Source organism: Barbatula barbatula (assembly GCF_947034865.1).
Source record: "Barbatula barbatula genome assembly, chromosome: 15".
NCBI lineage: Eukaryota > Metazoa > Chordata > Actinopteri > Cypriniformes > Nemacheilidae > Barbatula > Barbatula barbatula.
The window spans coordinates 15,016,842-15,035,727 of NC_136778.1; the positions used below are offsets into that span (position 1 = coordinate 15,016,842).

The following is an 18,886-nucleotide window of genomic DNA, read 5'->3' on the forward strand; positions in this document are numbered from 1 at the left end:
CTTTTATTTTTCATTTTGGGTGAACTGTTCCTTTAACCTTATTTATCCCCTGTTATTGTACAGTTAATCATGTGATATTCATGGTTAACAAATAAACCTCAAAATTGCTTTGTACGTTGACATCGTTACCAAATTCCTTAGCTTTGTATTGTGCCTTACCACACAATACGGTGTCATTGTGTAAAGTTCTCGAAGTCAGTGAAACAAAAAATACACCTCAAACATATGTTATTTTTTCCCATAGCACAGCCACATGAAGGTCCCCGCTCTGTAAGCAGCGACTCTGGGCTCTCTAGTGCTTCTCAGTGGACTGGAGGACAAGTTTCTGGACTTCATATCAGCTACAGCTCTGAGGACCAGACCCAGCTCCACAAATCTATCCCTGGACTCAGAATGGAGGGGGAACATCCTTTTCCAGGCATCACAAGGCATGACCCTATACCTGCCAATCCATCAGAGTCTAAGTTTTACAACTTAAATGGTGAAACTATGTTCATAGAACGAGAAACAGACATTATAGATGATGACGATATCCCTGCCTCTAATGATGTCAGCGCTGCTCTTTCACAGTCTAAGGACACAAGAGAAACGTTAGGTTTGTCTTCACTGATGGGTGAACAGAACTCTATCCTATCGGATGTTTGTCGAGACGGGGATGGTATGAATACCTCAAACACACACACATCAGTATCTACTGGATATCAGACACACGTGTGGGTGAAACAGCAGCAGTCGGTGTCGGGCAGCTCTTCCTCGCACGCTCCATCAGATAGACTGGAACAAAGAGACGAGACTATGCTCCTCAGAGATGCAAATAAACGCTCATTACCAGACAATGGCTTTCCAGAGGCAGATAAGGATGATGAGTTTGCAACACTTGCTTTGGATATAGATCAATCCATCGAACAGTTAAATCAACTCATTCTGGACCTTGACCCTGAGTTTGAGCCGATTCCCACAAAGGCAAGGAGTTACATGACCCGCTCTGCCTCCCTTCATTCCAATGGAAAGATGCATTCAGCCGGACGAGCAAAAGCCCACCAGTCAGGTAAGAGCAAATTAACCATATGTAATATAATCCATCTATCCAACTGTAATTTTACAGAATTAAATACAATTCTTACAGATTTTACAGTATTTTTGAAATAACACAATCAAATTACAGAAAATGTTTGCAAATTTACGAGAGAGAAAAAAAGGAAATACGTAATTGTACGGTATTTTAAAATTCCTGTTTCTCACGGTTATTTTTACTGTGCAATACGGAACCCCCTCCATCAAACAATCAAACAATTTTTGCACGTTTTTTTCAGGTTTATATATTCTGGGATGTAATTTATGTTAATGAATACACACAACTAGACACATACAATGGGTCCTCTATGTGCAGCTCCTGACCGTTTAGCTAAAGAAAATAAATTCCTGCCCGCATTTCAGATATTCAATTCAGTGAACGGATGAACGAGTATGCACGTGCAAACGTGTGCCTTCGCTTGGGTATGTAAACATCCAGATCTGCTATGTAGTGCTTGCATAGCTTAAATGGACCTCTGATGGCCGTAATTGTATTTTCGAGCGCTGTTAGAAAAAGACTGCCCTTGAGAAACTATTGACTATTGAGGGACACTATGATAATGTTTAATGGATTGCCGCTTTGAACTATACTATATACAGTTAGGGCCATAAATATTTGGACAGAGGAACATTTTTTGTTATTAAAATGAATTTAAGTTACAGTTTTATAATGTCTGAAAGTGCAAACTCTCAGCTTTATTAAGTGTGTATTCACATCCAGATTAGCTGAATGGTTTAGGAATTACAGCTCTTTAATATGTGGCTCCCCCTTTTTCAAGGGACCAGAAGTAACTCAGAAAAATCCTGGACGTCACTACAAGATGTAAGTGGTGGAACATGACAGTATACTATCCACGCTAAGAAAAACCTTTTCACAATTTCCAAGATTTTTGTTGTTCAATGTCCACAAATGGTTAATTTGGCCACCATTTACTGTTCCCGGGATCTTTCTGATGGATTTTTTGTGTTTTTGAAGCCTAACTATGGTCTGATTCACTTGAATGGAGATCTCCACATGATATGGGATCACAGCAACAGCTTCCAAATGCAAATAACCACACATGGAATCAACTCCATATCTTTAACATGCGTCATTTATGAAGAAATGATTTAAGGAAAAGCCAAGACCTGTCAATAAAAGTTTGATTCGACTGTCCAGTTTACGTTTGGTCCCTTGAAAAAGAGGGGAGCTACATATTTAAGAGCTGTAATTCCTAACGCTTTCAGCTTATCTTGATGTGAATACATTCTAAGTAAAGCTGAGAGAGTGCACTTTAAGACAGAATCCATTATAACACTGTAACTTGAATTCATTTTCGTACACAGCTAAAACAACAGAAAATGTGCCTCTGTCCAAATAGTTTTGGACCTAACTGTATTTATACAGTGTCTTGATACTTCGGTTCTTGGCACATTAAGCAGTTCTTGTTGCCTTTCAAGTGTGTCTTACTCATTATACATCTCTGGTCCATTCTGTTTTGGATTCTGACATCGTATTCGGTGGAATAAAAGCTTTGCAAGCCTCAGGTGAGAGCAGCTTTTGACCAGGACACCTGGTATGGAGGTTTTTGAGGAGAGGGGTTGAACTGATCATGTTGAACGGAGATCTATGCACAGTGTTGTTATTACTGTAGTGCGTCACCAGATATGTGCCCTCTGGTGCTTGTGTGTGTTTGAATACGTGTGTGTAAGGGCTAAGGAATGTCTTTGAACTAAACGTCTACTGACAGTTTTCCCTCTTTGCTGAGCCTGTATGAGGAGTTTTGTTTGTCTGTAGAGCATGAGTTGTACTGTTTGCCATTTGAATGCGTTTGTTTTGATTCTTACTATGTTGTTATTATCACTATGAAAATAGCACAGAAACACTTATGCATGTGTATATTTGTATACATTTATAATAAGACGTTTATCTTGTCAAAAATTGTAAAAATGATACATTGTTTGTGTTTGGCATTGCCCAGATTTTCATAGCATCAACAGCCTTTTTTTAGCATTTCATATGAAACTGAAACTGAACATGACTGACATCTTACACAGTGTAATACTGTACTTTAAGTTCTCATGCTCTGTACGCTACAGTTCTCAATGTAGTTCAGCTTTTCCTCTCAGTTTAGATTATCATACACAAGCTATATATACTCATACACTATAAAAATATGCAAGAATTCATCAATGCTTGAGGAGACAGCCCATGAATGTGTAGACATGATCAGTTGAGTCATTCTCACAAAAGCACTAAAACATCATGGCAGTAAAGATTTGAATTCTAAAATGTATAACTCGGTAACACAAAAAAATGATCAGAATGACATAATTGGGTTTTGTACCTTGCACAAAGCATCATTTTAACTTTTGTTTGAGTGCATTGTATGTTGTAGTTTAAACTTGTAGTTAAAACAATTGGATGTTCTTCTAGATGTTCTTGAATGACAAAAAAGTCTATTCAAAAAATATTAAAATAAATACTTGCTTATACGTTATTGCTTTGCTTTTTTAAATGTTTAACGTAATGAGAATTTTAGGCCTTTTATGTAAAATGAAAAATTTCTTATTACGTCAAACTTTTAAATAAAAGTTTTTAAGTGAATGCTTTTAAACATGTCATATCTTGTTTTGATATCAATCAATCAAGGGGAAGTTGACATCATGAAACCATTATTTTGTGATAATACCCAAATTCTGTTATTATTTTGTCTTAGAATATACTTATAGTAAGAATTTGTTGAAGTACTGATTAAAACAAACAATGATAAATAACATAAATAATAAAAACATTTGAATACATAACACTAACGATACAAAACTATACATTTGTGTTTAATATCAACAATGTCTTGCTATTATTTAAGTAAGTAATATTTTGTAGGATGTTTCACAAAATCCCTGGTGTGAATGGCTCTTGTTTATGTACGGATACAAACTTCTCTTCAGAGGTCTAATCCAAACAAGCTTTGTTTGAGAACATGTTATTTTTGTTCTCTGTTTGTAACTGCGGTTCACCTTGCTCGATGTTGTTTTAAACAGACAAAATCATGAACACGAGCCAGATCTTCATTTTTAAGATGCCTTTACTGCATCTGTTATGTGTTTGTAATGTAAGTCCGCATTAACAGTATCACTTGCCGAACTGATTTTCTGAATGACTGTTATGTCAGTGGAATGTGAGTCAGTGTCAGTAATTCGCTGTGAATGATTATGAAATAACTCTCTCTCTCTTTCTCTCTCTCTCTCTCTCTCTCTCTCTCTCTCCCTCTGTCAGGCTGGAAGCATAAACAGCTCAGTGATGTCTCTGAATACTCTGTACTATATGCAGGTGGTGATCTGTCGCAGAATGTTCAGAGCTTTGCCATCGGCACTCAATCTAAGGTATAGACACCCACACTGTGATGTTTGTGTTGCGAAGACGACTTCACAGTTATTTTATGAAAGGAATATTCTGTCAATATCCTTGGTGAAAGGGATTCACATAATAAAAAGGGCGTAGAGGAGGGCATTGCACTTAAACAAGAGTGTTTTTTTATATACGTTATAAAACAATATTTGATTTATTATTTTATTATACATAATCATTTTGCGGGTTTACAACCCACAACAAATTACACTTTTACACAGGGTACATTTTATTATTTAAATGGTCTAAGAACACATACAGACCGGTGTCTTTGGACGCTATCACATCACTTACCATTTGTGTTGTGCCTTTAAGACACAGTGTCTAGTAAAAATAAATGAATCTTTAAAATACAAGTCTAAAGATCTGTGTTGTTGTCTGCTTATCAACCTTGTCTTATCAAATTTATATCCAACATTAACCCTCCGAGCTAAACTTGATCTCCTATTGAACCAGGAACGTTCTTACAGCCAAACCTCACATTTGCTTTACTGTGTCTTTTAGCAAAGTCCATATCACACCGACAGTCACGGACATCACTTTGACCATGACTTTGGTGACCTCACTCCAGATGGTGGCAGCCCAATGTGGGTGGGGCATAACCAAGTACCGCCCACACCAGCGTTTCCTGTTTCACCCCCCACTCCATATGGTAAGAGTGACACTGTGTTTGAGTTTTTGTTATGCGAGTCTTCTTACACTCTGCTTACATTATAGCGCCCTGATGTGGTCACTTACTGTACAAAAAGCCTAAAAAGTACAGTGGTATTACCATTTTTATGCATAAAATTATATATAATTCATACTTTTATGTCAATGTTAAGATTTGTTTTATGGACACTGTTATGGTGCAAAAGTATTCTAAGAAGTACCATGATATGGCATTTCTATGTAAGGTGCTGGTCATATAATTAGAATATCATAAAAAAGTTGATTTATTTCTTTAATTCCATTCAAAAAAGTCAAACTTGTATATTATATTCATCACAGACTGATATATTTCAAATGTTTATTTCTTTTAATTTAAATGATTATAACTGACAACTAAGGAAAATCCCAAATTCAGTATCTCAGAAAATAAGAATATTGTGAAAAGGTTAAATATTGAAGACACATGGTGCCAAACTCTGATCGTCTAATGAACTCAAAACATCTGCAAAGGCCTTTAAATGGTCTCTCAGTCTAGTTCTGTAGGCGAAACAATCATGGGGAAGACTGCTGACTTGACAGTTGTCCAAAAGACGACCAATGACAAAAGACGACCTCCCTTCCACGAAGGGAAGGAAAAGATGTGGTAGAAAAAAGTGTACAAGCAATAGGGATAACCGCACCCTGGAGAGGATTGTGAAACAAAACCCATTCAAAAATGTGGGGGAGATTCACAAAGAGTGGACTGCAGCTGGAGTCAGTGCTTCAAGAACCACTACGCACAGACGTATGCAATACAGAGGTGTCTGCTGACGCATTTCTTGTGTCAAGCCACTCTTGAACAACAGACAGCGTCAGAAGCGTCTCGCCTGGGCTGAAGACAAAAAGAAGGACTGCTGTTCTCTGATGAAAGTGCATTTTGCATTTCCTTTGGAAGTCAGGGTCCCAGAGTCTGGAGGAAGAGAGGAGAGGCCCACAATCCACGTTGCTTGAGGTCCAGTGTAAAGTTTCCACAGTCAGTGATGGTTTGGGGTGCCATGTAATCTGCTGGTGTTGGTCCACTGTGTTTTCTGAGGTCCAAAGTCAACGTAGCCGTATTCCAGGAAGTTTTAGAGCACGTCATGCTTCCTGCTGCTGACCAATTTATTGGAGATGCAGATTTGCAGCTATTTTCAGTTAATGTAAAAAGTATTGCTGCCTTGGGCGGGTTATTTGTACTCCGTGTAAATGAAAATGTTTATGGGAAAATAAATGTAAAATATTTTATTATTGTGTCTATTCACTAATACCCAGTGAAAACACTGTTTTAATAACGTTACTGTTACAATGACAACACAAGTGTCTCATGACGCCACGGCGTTAGTGAAGGTCAAGTGTCACGAGCGATCTAGTCCAAATGGCGCAAAACACATTTTGCTTGCTTTATTTATTAAGATTAAACTTAAGCAGCTCGCCCATGGCACAGTCATAACTTCTGCCCTGGCAAAACAAAATCACAACACCCCCTGCTCAGAATACATTCACCTGGTTATGGTCATCACGGTGGGCGATGGAGCCATCACAAACATTTTGTGGTTGTTGTTCTTATTAATAATTCATTTGTTCTCTTATCTTACAGTGAAAAATACACACGAGTTTCCTTCTAGACCTGCTTCACAAACCAGCAGGCACTACATGGGCTATCCAATGTGGCAAGGTAATCAATGCCTTTTTTTCTAATCACTACATCCTTGTATTATATCTGCTGTATCAATATTATGTCTACATCATCAAAATGGCCTACTTAGGGAATTGTACTAAAATCGCTTTTTGCCTGTAGATGGATTGTCTTTGTTTGATCCAGGCAAGGAAAGCATCACTGTATATTACATGCTAAATAATTGTTAAAGCGAACCTGCGTTGCAAATGCTGTCTTTTTCGGAAGAACTTTTGAAAGAAATGCAATATTATATGCATAACTATGTCTTAAGACATGTGTATGAAGACCTTACATAATGTAATGTAGCAATATGTTTTTATTACCTATACACCACGTGTCCCCTCTCATGGAATCTGCCATGTTGTTTCTATAGTATTCCAAAACGGACAAACTGCTCCACAGAGCACGTTTCGTTAATACATTATCTCTTCCTGCAAAGAAGCAAAAATGTGACGTCATTTGAGTTAAACCCACATAAAGATACATTAGGTTTTCTGTTTCAAACAGAGATAGAGCTCAAGTAAAATCAGACAGATTTCTGTAATCTAACAGCACTCAGAACCGGGTTTAAGACGAGGAATGGACCCTTCGCAAGCAGTTTGATTGACAGGTGATCTGACCAATCATAACGCCGATATTATGTGCCCCCTGACTGACCACCATTTTGTCTGGCAAACAAACCGGTCATCACAAGCTGGCATAGTAGAGCTTTGGTGATTAATATGAAAAAATAGATTTTTAATTATTGGAATAGTAAACAGAATGATACATATTCAGCTTTAATGAATGTTCACACTAGAAAGATAGATGATGACCAAGTTTTAACTTTAAATAATAATCTAAATGAAAGAGAATAGCGGAGTTCACATCTCAACTGTACCAATACCTTGCCTTGCCTATGTGTATGAGCAAGCTGGCAAGATATGTTTGCCTCCCTGTGATGGGATGCGTGCACCTTCCGCCTTCAGAGAGCAGCATTTGCACTGACATTTTAAAGGAAAGACGTTTTAAGTAATGTAGTCGTAAAGCAACCGTGGTACTGTGTTTGTTTTATTTAACACAAATAAAGATGAAGACATTGATGTACTGAACTAATATTAAAAAGTTTAGAATTCTTCTTCTTGTTTGTTGCGAAACGGAAGTTATGATACACTGCTTTGCGAGAGGCGGAAGCTGAATGACGTCATTGTGAAAAGGGCCTATTGCAGCATGCAAACATTTTTGCGCATGTTCGCATAATTATTGCATAGTTCAATCCCTCACAAATGTGATAGCGTTGTTTTCACACGGTTATTTAAATCTCAATACGTCAGTTATGTGATTTGTAATGAGGCAAATACAATCTTCTGATAACATCTCATGTGAAAACACAGGAAGACAGAGGAAAGATGGACTGGATTAGTGAAAAAGGATTTTTCAAATCCATAAAGAGTGAAATCAAAACAAATAAGCCCATTTGCCTCTTTTTGATGATATTTAAATGAAATTTTTAAAAGAAACTATTTGGGAAACAATAAAAGGCAAATCAAAAGTCTATCTTCCTTTTACTGTAAGCATATGTTCAATTTTGTTTCACACTTTTTCAGGTCAAATTAGTCAAAACAAGTAAATAAACATTGTGTTCAAGAAATACACTTGTTTTATATACAGTTTCAGGCATTTTCCCTCCAGCATGGCCTTCTAGATTACTGAAGATGTGTTCAGAGGATGTGTTGTTTATTTTTATTTCCTGGTATGGGAAGATCCGTGGGTTACATAACTTCATTTATGTCTTATTTTAAAAAAAAACAAGAGAAAATATAATTATAAGCTTCCAGATTTAAACTCTTGCTCTCAGACAGAGGCAAATATTTACACAGAAGTTTGTAAGGGGAGGAAGAGAAAGCCCAAAGCGTATTTATGTGCTACAGTGTCAGGGGTCACATTAGGGACATCTTGATCTGATTGTAAGGAAGATACATTTTCTACATATAAATACTTAAATGGGGATTAAATCAAGTTAAATTCAGCTGTGACAGTTTGACCATCAGTCAACATTTGTAAAGGGAACAATGTCTGGCATTCACAGAATTTTTAAAACATTGATGGATAATTCTAAAATCTGTCCGTCATTAAGACAAAGATGAAGGTCAATAGCACTTTTCCAAAGATAAGATTACTTTTTAATGCCATAACATTGTAATTTTGAAGTACAATGTCACACATTTTTTATTTATTGACTTTATCTATTACTGTAAAAAGACCCAAATTTAAAATGTATTTTCAATTTAAATTCGATTTCAAATCACATATTTCCAATGCGGTCTCATACTTGCTTTTTGCCAAATTGTATACATTTTCTGTTAATTTATGAACATTGATTTACTTGAAACAACAGCAACATATTTTTCAAGTATGGAGCAGATGTTGCGAGCCAAATCATTCAGAGAGCAGTACGCCCATAAAAGGAAATCCTCACCTCTGACCCCTGCCGCTGCAGTTAGCCTAGGTGAACCAGACTGCGTGCGAGTCTGCCGAGAACAATGCTTGAATAGTTTATCAAAGACAAGAGAGCGCTCATGAACTCGTATGTTAATTAGCCGTGGGGGTCTTTCACCGTCTTTCTGGTTCATGCCAGTTGGGGGCAGTTGTCCAAACTTTTCCTGTCCTTTTCTTTAGCACCTCCCGCCCCCACGGCCCCTACCCCCACTGCCTTCCTCAAAGCTGAAGTCAGTCAGTGGCACACAGTCCTGCTGCCGGAAGAATGGAGTGAAGTAGTTTTCCATCTGGGGTTTAAAAGAATTCTAAAAACTCAATGACTTCATTCAGACCGGGCATAAATTAGTAGAGAGAGTGAGAGAGACACTGAAGAGGGGAAGGGGGAAAGCTGGACAGAAGTGCGACTGTGCGACGTGCTGCCCGAGGTCGGTGTTTGTGTCGGGAGAGAGAATGTGAGATGGAGCGAGAGACAACATTGCTGTAGGGGAGTGAGGTAGAGAAAGAGCGCTGAAGCAGGAGTAGTTTTATACGCATTTCTATTCAATTTACATTCACTTGAGAAACGTCAGAAAGTTATTGTGCAGGAGCGTTTGGACACACCAGTGTGCTGGAGTTTCAACTTATGTCTCTGGATGAGTTTTGTATGAGGAATTTCTTCAACATGACTGCTTCTCTAGGTATGAGTGAAAGTATTTGATCATTTTAAGCCAACTTTTGATTGAGTTCTTCTTGTGTTTCGGTGTGTGTGAGCATTTGTTGGCGCGTTTGTATGCTAATACATCAGCCATTTGCTGAAGCCATCTCAGACAGACTTGAATTGTCTTCTTGTCAGCATGAAGTCTATGTGATCACCCCCACACTACGAATAATCTTGTTTCTAATGTTTTTGTGTGGGTATCTGCATTTTTAGAATGCTGGAAACATTCTCATTCTTGTTCACTTTATTGGTTTTGATCTGACATTTTTTGTGAGATACTGTTTTCAGAGAAGATATCTGCTGATTTAAGTCGGATAGTATTCGGAATATATTCAAGTTACAACGTATGGAAACAAACATTTTTGTTATTTTCTTTTTGGGTACAAATTTATCCTGTTTCAGGGATGTCCTTTTTAAACTTCACTGGAAACTATTAGAAATGTTTGCCCATTGTAAACCAAACAACACAATTCAAAACTGTAGTCAAGTTCTCTATAATGTTATGGACATTTGGGTACGTGGTTCAACTTTCATTTAAGATCTCTTATGGTTTGTTTTTTATGGGATTGCTTCCTGTTTCACTGGCCCTTAGACTGTGTGCGAACATCTGAAGTATACTGTATATAATAGACTTAAATCAAATTTTTTTATTATTTTGCCTTGTTGTGCAAGCACTGTCGAGCTTGTACAGAGGCTGCAGCTTTTGCCAGAGGGGAACTGGAATCCCCTGGTTAGGCCTGGTTTCCCTCTAAGGTTTCTTTTCTCCTCCAATGGATATTTGGGTTCCTCGCCACGGTTTGCATACTGGTTTACCTGGCCAGGGAGGCTCCTAGTTTTTTATAGTTTTATTTAATTAATACTGCATATAGGAATTTATAGTTTTTTGGATATTTGACCTGTGTTTTGACTTGCATAACCTTATATGTTTTGCTTCTAGTCAATGTTTTCTTGTACAGCTGCTTTGTAACAATGAAAATTGTAAAAAGCGCTATATAAATAAAGCTGACTTGACTCTACTTGACTAAATGGTATTGTTGCATTTTCAATTACTTACAGGAAAAGTTCACCCAAACATTTACTTTGTTATTTCAAACCTTTATGACCTTCTCTCTTCCGCAGAGCACAAAAGAAGGTATTTTGAAGAAAGCTGGTAACCGAACAGGACTAGACCCCATTCACTTCGATTGTATGGACACAAAACCAATGCAAGTGAATGGGGTCCAGCAAACAAAATTTTTCAAAATATCGTCTTTTGTGTTCTGCGGAAGAAGGAAAGTCGCACAGGTTTGATATGACAAAAGGGTGAGTAAATGATGATAAAACTTTTATTTTGGGTATGCTATCACTTTTTAAAGATCTTATTAAATGTCAACAATTCACCAAACCTATACGCTCTTGTTGGTTCAGTCAGTGTTTCTGAAGGTTTGACATTCCTCACGAACACACAAACAAACTCAACACACCACTACTTCACCAAATGGATATTCTGTGGAAAAAAAACATTCTTTCTTTTTATTTCATTCTTTTGTCTGGTTTTACACTTGACTTGTCTCATGAATCACCACACATCTGCGATTTAGGGCGACAAGCGTTGGCACTTTTCCATCTGGCCCGGTAGATTTATCATCCGGCCACAGTGGGTCATAAAGCAAACGGAGTGGACGTGACACTCTTGTTGTGGATAGATGCTTATTAATGTGACTTGGATTTTTATGCGTGTAGTAGTGAGGTCTTTGATGGATGTGTGTTGGAGTTGGAGATGATGGTCGATTCCAACAGACAGTGGTGACATTCTCCTCTCTTTTTCCAGACAAGGGATAGTTTTGTGTGACTCTTTGTACATATGAATGTGGGGAGGGAAGGAATTTATTATGTAATGGTTGTGCAGATCTCAGGTCAGTTTGAACTGAGATTCCTTTTGTTTTGTGTTCGACAGTTACAGTATGTACAACATCACGGTAGAAGATCTTTTATTGTGAGACATATTCCATTAAAAGTTCTGGCATCCTTCATAAACTTCTGATGGAAGATTTTCCACTGAGGTAAATGTTGTTAGAAGAAGCTTGAGTCATGACAGATGTTTTCTTTAGCAAAATGCTACCATATGTTCAGAACTAGTATTATTATCACAAATATCATAATTCAATTTAAACCATGTACTGTTGAAGTTCCTATTGGGTTATTAATACGAAAGCAGCTGACATTTCTGGCACATCATTGAATACCATTGTAGGACCATTCAAATGGTAGATAAAGGTGCCCCATAACTGTTTGCTTTCCTACATTCTTCAAAAAAACAAAAAATAATACAATATTTTCTTCCACTATGAAAGTCATTTTCTAACATTCTTCCAAATATCTTTCTTTGCCTTCAACGTAGCAAAGAAATGTATTCAGCTTTAGATGAACTCTAATGAACACATTTGCAACATTTCTGGGTCTTATTCTGAGGATAAATATAAGTTTTCATGTACACTCCGCTAAATCGAATTAATAGGAGATATAATTTGAGATATTAAAGAGATATCAGTTGGGATTTTTCTATTTTATGGGTTTGCTTAATGCTTATGAAATTATAAATTGTGTTTGGTTGATAAACAGTTGTACATAACTTCAAGGAGACAGATTTACACTTGGTCAATAAATACCTTGATCACAATAGCATTTGATGTCTGAGAGAAAGCCCAAGATCGTGGAACTACAACTAATGTTTTGAGCTATTGCAGGAATATTTATGACATTGTCTTACAGTATATCATTGGCGTAGTGCTTTCGGCTGGAAAGGATTCAATCCTCTTGTGTTAAATTCACTATATTTTTCCCTCCCTGCTCACATTCTCTTTTCAGATAAGCTTAAGGACTTTGATCACAACAGCTGGACATTTTTCAACTTGGCTCACTGCATATGTGTGTGTTTGTGTGTGTGTGTGTGTGTGTGTGTGTGTGTGTATTCTCCCTCTGAATGGAGAGTTTGTTAAGTCTGTGAAACTGAAGTCGTCCTTTGTGTCTGTGGCATGCAAGAGATTTGTTTCTGAAAGCCACGGTTTGAACAGAGGCTCACGCACAAACGCACTTACACCCTTTAATCATCATGCATATTAATTTGCTATCTCAACTGTGTGAGGTATTGAAATGGCAAGCCAATATTAGCAAGGCGCATAGCTCGTTTCTTTCCTTTCTTTGAAAAAGAGGAATGTGAAGTAACACTTCTTCACTTAGGAAGCTTTGTTCCCTCTCATTTTGAGACAGAGAGGAAACGTGAACTAGTTCACCCAAAAATAAAAATGCTGTTTACCTTACTCACTCTCTTGTCATTTCAAACTTATGTGACTGTATTTCTTCAGCGAAACGAAAAAGAAAAATGTTGGTAACCAAAAACTGTTCGTCTCCATTGTCTTCAATTGTATGGACACAAAGCCAATGCAAGGGGGACCAACGTTTTTGTTTACCAAAACTCTTTAACTGGTTTTAGGGAGATTGTGGCTGTTTTTCCTGGTAAGAAATGGCTCAACAAGCTTGGAAAGGCTGGTACACTAGCTAGACCAGATTATTCCTGGATGGACCAGACAGGGAGACTGTCTAAACCAGCATGAGGTGGTTGGCTGGTCTTTGGTGTTTTTTTTCATTAGGGTAGTCCCTCTGACCTTTCTCTTCTGCCTGGAGAACATGTCTTCTCCAGGGGTCATCCAGTTCTTCCCTTTTCTTTGAAGGGCCGCTTTTCTCCAACAGATCATTGACCTTTAGGACTGGATGGTCCAGTCCTCATGTGACACTAACATCTGTTGATCCTGTCGGCTTTAGGTGGGTCATGTTGGAGTGGATAGACTATTTTTTTGGTCCATTCTGATCCGTTTCTTCTTGAACATCAAAGCAACAACGTTCATTGGTGTATGTGATGGAATTTTAAAAGAAAAACCAGATGAATCTCTGGGAAGAATCATTTGGGATTCCTGTGCCTTGGGAATGAGCTTCAGGGTTTTCTGGGTGGATCAAGTAAAAATCTTTTTTAGTAACATTTATAATCGGAGAGTTCAGTCTGAGCCTCCAGATGTTGTTTGTGGATTTGTTTTTGTTTACATGAATTCTGGATAATGTTTTCAAAGACAGCGTCGCCTTGACAACCTATCTTATGAGGTGGTTAGGGTTAGGGATGCGGTCTTGGCTGAAGAAGCATCTTCAATAATACTGCAGTACATGAAAGCTTAGTAACTATAGCTATTACATAAGCAACATTCTAAATATAAGCCCTCCTATCCTGTTAAAATAACAAAAAATGTTTTTTGGATGTGAGATTTTCTACATAAAATTTTTGCAGCTTTTATCAGTTTGAATACGAAAGATTGTCAGTGCTGTTCTATAGACTTTAATGTTACGTGTAAGCTATCCTTGTACAAACAGCTGATGCTTAAAAGCTAGCTTCAAAGTTAGTTTGCAAAGCATAATGATTGCATTGTCCAATCAGGGTCCTTTTTTCGAAATAAGGTTACACGTCTGCAATTTTAGAGCTTTGAGTCTTAGCCATGATAAAATTGTTGTGGTATTTTTTAGTCATGCCTTGTACACATACATGCTAAATATAGTAGTTTCTCTGGGAGCAATGGGAAAGGAATATGAAGCAACAGATATCAGAAGACCAATATTATAGACAAACCACTCTAAATACTCAAGTCCTGTCAGAGTTCAATTCTTCACTTATGGGGTGATAAAAACCGCTTAACCTAACTTAAGATTGCTTTGCTTACCTGGTTTATCAACCTAGATACTACTGGGATCAGCTGGTTTTGAGATTGAGACAGGTCAGATTGGAAGACCGACATAAAACCAGTCTAAAACCAGTATAAGCCAATTGCAGATTTCCATTGTTTCAAAGTGTATTTAAATGCAAGTCTTTAGGGGTCATCATTTATTCCTCCTCTGGTCATTTTAAACTGTTGAGTGACTGTTTCATTCTGTGGAGCATGAAAGAAGATATTTTGAGAAATGTCTCAGTGTTTTTGTGTCCGTACAATGGAAGTCAATGGGCACCAGTGTTGTTTGGTTACCAAAGTTCTTGAAAGTATCTTCTTTTGTGTTCTGTAAAGGAAAGAGAGTCATTCGGATTTGGAATGACATGAGGGTGAGTAAATAATGACAGAATTGTTATATTTTGGCATAGTACCCTTTTAATGGCTGCTTGCATCTATATATTATTTCGTTTGTTTTAAATTGCATTACGGGTTTAGTTTTAAAAGGTTAAAATAAACTTTGAATACAGTAAGTCAGAATCTACTTTAAAAACACCAAAATGAATTAGTTTAGCTCTCTAGCTTCTAAGAGAGAGAGAGAGGGAGCATGAGACAAACAGAGTAAAATTCCTTGTGGGTCCCTCCCCTGTGGATTTGTTATGTGCACAATCTAAAGAATGTGTACGGGCTTCTGCCAAACCCACAGCCACATCTCCCCTACAGTGGTCTAGTCGCTAATACTGTTTGATTTATGACCTACATTTGGCAACTAGTAGCAAGTTTTCAAACAGGCGTGCTATAATAAATTGCTCATACAGAATGGAATCTCACTGGAAAAAAAGCTATTGCTTAAAGGTGTGTGTTATAAAGCTCCTGTTATTTGTCTCCTCGCAGAGTCTCGAGGTTATGTGGACAGCATGACGCACGCATCCGTGTCGTCGGACGGAGAGCTCTTTCACTCGGATGTCACAGGAAGTCCTGCCTCCTGTCAGAGGATGTTTGGATCCATGCACTCTATCTCCACACCGAGCCCATTGGTCAATACGGACAGGTATCTAAATCAAAAAGACCTCTCAATTCCTTCTCATGAGGAAAATTGCATTTATGCTTAATGCGCATCACATGAAGTTAAAGGAAGGACCGTTTAAGAAGAAGTTCACTGGGCAGTACACATAAGCAAATGTCTCTATTTGCTTTTTCATCTTCATCTCAACCAAGATACTTAAAAGTCTGCAATTGTGTTTTTTCTTTGCTCTAGAATGATAATGCCGGTGTTTCAGTAACAATAAGCTACATGTGTGGTCTATTGTGTCAATGCAGGCTATATTTATCAGTGTATAAACACACCGTGGGGTGTGTTTGTGTATGCACAGGATATGTAAGATAACCTTACGCCGTTTCCTCCGTACAGCCCCACTGCAGCTCATTCTTGGTTAGAGGGCGGCTCCAGTACCTCTCTGAGCCACTACACCCCCCAGCCCTCCCCACCACTCACCCTGTCCGCGCCCAACTCCCACAGTTCCCCCCGGGGAGCACCCCGCAACCTGTCCTCCTCTCTGGACGTTGGGGGACTGGAGAACAGCCTGCTGGAGACAATAGAGGGTTTGGAGGCCCTGGGTTTAGATGTGTCTCAGCCTCCACTTCTTCCCATGAAGAGAAGAGGCACAGAGGGCTCAGAAACCATGTTTAGTTTCCCGCTCAACAGAAGTGGAATCAGCCCATCCTACGCCAGTCACAATACATCACCTACAAGATCCACACCGAGTCCAGGTTTGAACTGTCTCTGTATGTGTGTACGCGATCTCTATTAACACCCACAACCTTACGTGTAATGTTACATTTTTCAGATTTCCTGACCAGTAAACCTGAAAACGTTAAGTTTGTTCAGGACACGTCAAAGTTCTGGTACAAGCCAGACATTTCTCGAGAGCAAGGTAAGGATACGTGATCATTAAGAGAATATTGTCAGAGTAGACATCATATTTCATTTGAAACAAGAAGTCTTGTAAATAGAAGTACAGTTCTTTATATACAGTAGTTGATGTACAGATGACCTATTTGCACAATATGTGCTTTAAACAATATCTCGTGATTGAGGAGAGCTTCAAAATATGAAGAAAGTGTCACAAAAGGAAGAAAACTACAATGTGTTTATTGTAGGTGTTTGTTTGAAAGAAATATTTGATAAAAGTTTAACTACAGCATAACAGAATATACTGTATATAGAAATGCATAGAAAATGCAAAAGCTTGCAGTACGAAAACAACATGATTCCGTCGTGTTCTTGACTAAAGCAGTCATTCTTCTGTCAGTCGATCCTCCTCCTGACTCAAGAACATTACACTTCTCGAAATTTACACTCCAAGTTTATATTCCAAACCCGGCTACACAACAAACATACACATGTTTTAGTACATCTTTAATAATATGATATTAAGTGCAAAGACATACATTTTCACAAGTTGGACATCGCTTTTGGCCGCCACTGTTTGCTGCTAAAACGTCTTTAAATAAACCAAACCAACATTTTTCTTTTTATAAGATTATTGCTTTCGTTTTAAAAAGCGCCCATTTGTGATATACAAAATATATTTAACTATCACCTAAAGGAGGATCAATAGCTGTGGAGAAGAGAAAATAAATAAGTAATGACCCGAAAGATGAAGTCAGATGAGGTGGAGTTGGGGATGGAGGTGCTTTTTGAACGTGGTATGATTGAAGAGCTGATAAAGAGCTAAGAAAAGCAACAGTTAGCATGTGTTGTATCACTATTATTTGACATCGATTAGCTCAGCTGGTGTTAGCTGACTAACTTAAAGCTTAAAATAGCCACTGGCCTTTCGTTCACGGTATGTCATGGCCATGAATCATGATATGCTGCTTACTGTTGCCTGTCAGGAGTACAGTAGATGGTTTTAGTGGCAGGGATATTTTGGTCCTACAGCACATTTTATTGTACACACATATGAGTGTAAGACAGGGCAGCTCAGTGTACAGCACTGTTGTCGCACAGGATGAATGTTAGAGCCCTGGTTGTATTCCGACTGTCTCTGCGGAGTTTGCGTGTTCTCCTCATGTTGCTGTGGGTTTCCTCCAGGTACTCCTTGTAATACCTCAGATCAGAATCGTGTAGATCAGATTGAATCAGAGACTTAAAATCACCCATACGTGTGAAGGAATGGTCACTTAACTCTGCCTTTGGCCCTGAGATATTCTGGGATGGGCTTTGACATCTGCAACCCTTCAAGTGGTATAGAGAAAGAATGGCTGAATTTCAGTGCAAGATGATTCATCCATAGTTTTGCTCCATTTTCCCAGGAGGCAAAAACTCTTTGAATGCGTTTTTAATATCTAAAGTATATTTTGTTAACATTTTGGAGTACATTAGCATGTACATCACCACACGCATTACACGTGCACTAAAACTCAGTTTGGATTTCATTGGATTTCATTGATTTCATTGGTTCACTCATAGATTACTTCAGTGTCTTCACTGTTTTACTATGTTTACAACCACGTTTTTTTGTGCTGCTGAAATGTGTGAAAAGACAAAAGATCATTTTAACGTTTCCTTGGCTGAACAATTGACAAGCGCACAACTGACTGACACATAGGACTGTACTTCTATCCAAACTAAATCATGTTGTCTACTCTGACTAAAGTATATAAGGAAGCATTTATGCTTCTTTTTTTTCTTTTTACTGATTCTTCGAATAAGCAATAAAGAAATCTACTTTTCTCGCTGGTTTTCTTTAGCTATTGCCATTCTCAAAGATAAAGAGCCGGGCTTCTTCATCATCAGAGACAGTCACTCCTTCAGAGGAGCATACGGATTGGCCATGAAGGTGGCCACGCCCCCACCTTCTGTTCTGCAGCAAAACAGAAAAAGTAAGAGAACCCTTACGATGACTTATTGCTGTAGCATCTCTATGTCTCTGTTTAGCATCCTGGCACTGAATATGACTGCACAGGAAAAGTGCTTGAATGAATTGCGGTCGATGTTTGGTGAAGTTTAAGACCCAGGAGAGCCGGACTTACCAACACTATTGTGTGAGGAACAGCTGAATGAGTGTGAACACAGCTGGAGCGTTCATATCCAGAGCCTCTCTGTAAACAGTGTCTCGCAAATAGAGGAAGGAAGGGTGGCACACACACACACACACAGGACATCTCAC

General features: G+C 38.2%; 1 protein-coding gene across 2 annotated transcripts in view; it reads left to right on the forward strand.

Annotated features, from left to right (window-relative positions):
• tns3.2 (tensin 3, tandem duplicate 2) overlaps window positions 1-18,886 on the forward strand; it is a 40,383-nt gene that overhangs the window by 16,571 nt on the left and 4,926 nt on the right. For both annotated transcript variants that reach the window (XM_079474726.1, XM_079474727.1), the window contains 8 exons: window positions 245-1,048; window positions 4,334-4,440; window positions 4,970-5,117; window positions 6,732-6,809; window positions 15,606-15,762; window positions 16,123-16,481; window positions 16,559-16,645; window positions 18,468-18,599. In XM_079474726.1, coding sequence (XP_079330852.1) covers window positions 245-1,048; window positions 4,334-4,440; window positions 4,970-5,117; window positions 6,732-6,809; window positions 15,606-15,762; window positions 16,123-16,481; window positions 16,559-16,645; window positions 18,468-18,599 — 1,872 coding nt within the window. The remainder of the gene's footprint in view (window positions 1-244; window positions 1,049-4,333; window positions 4,441-4,969; window positions 5,118-6,731; window positions 6,810-15,605; window positions 15,763-16,122; window positions 16,482-16,558; window positions 16,646-18,467; window positions 18,600-18,886) is intronic.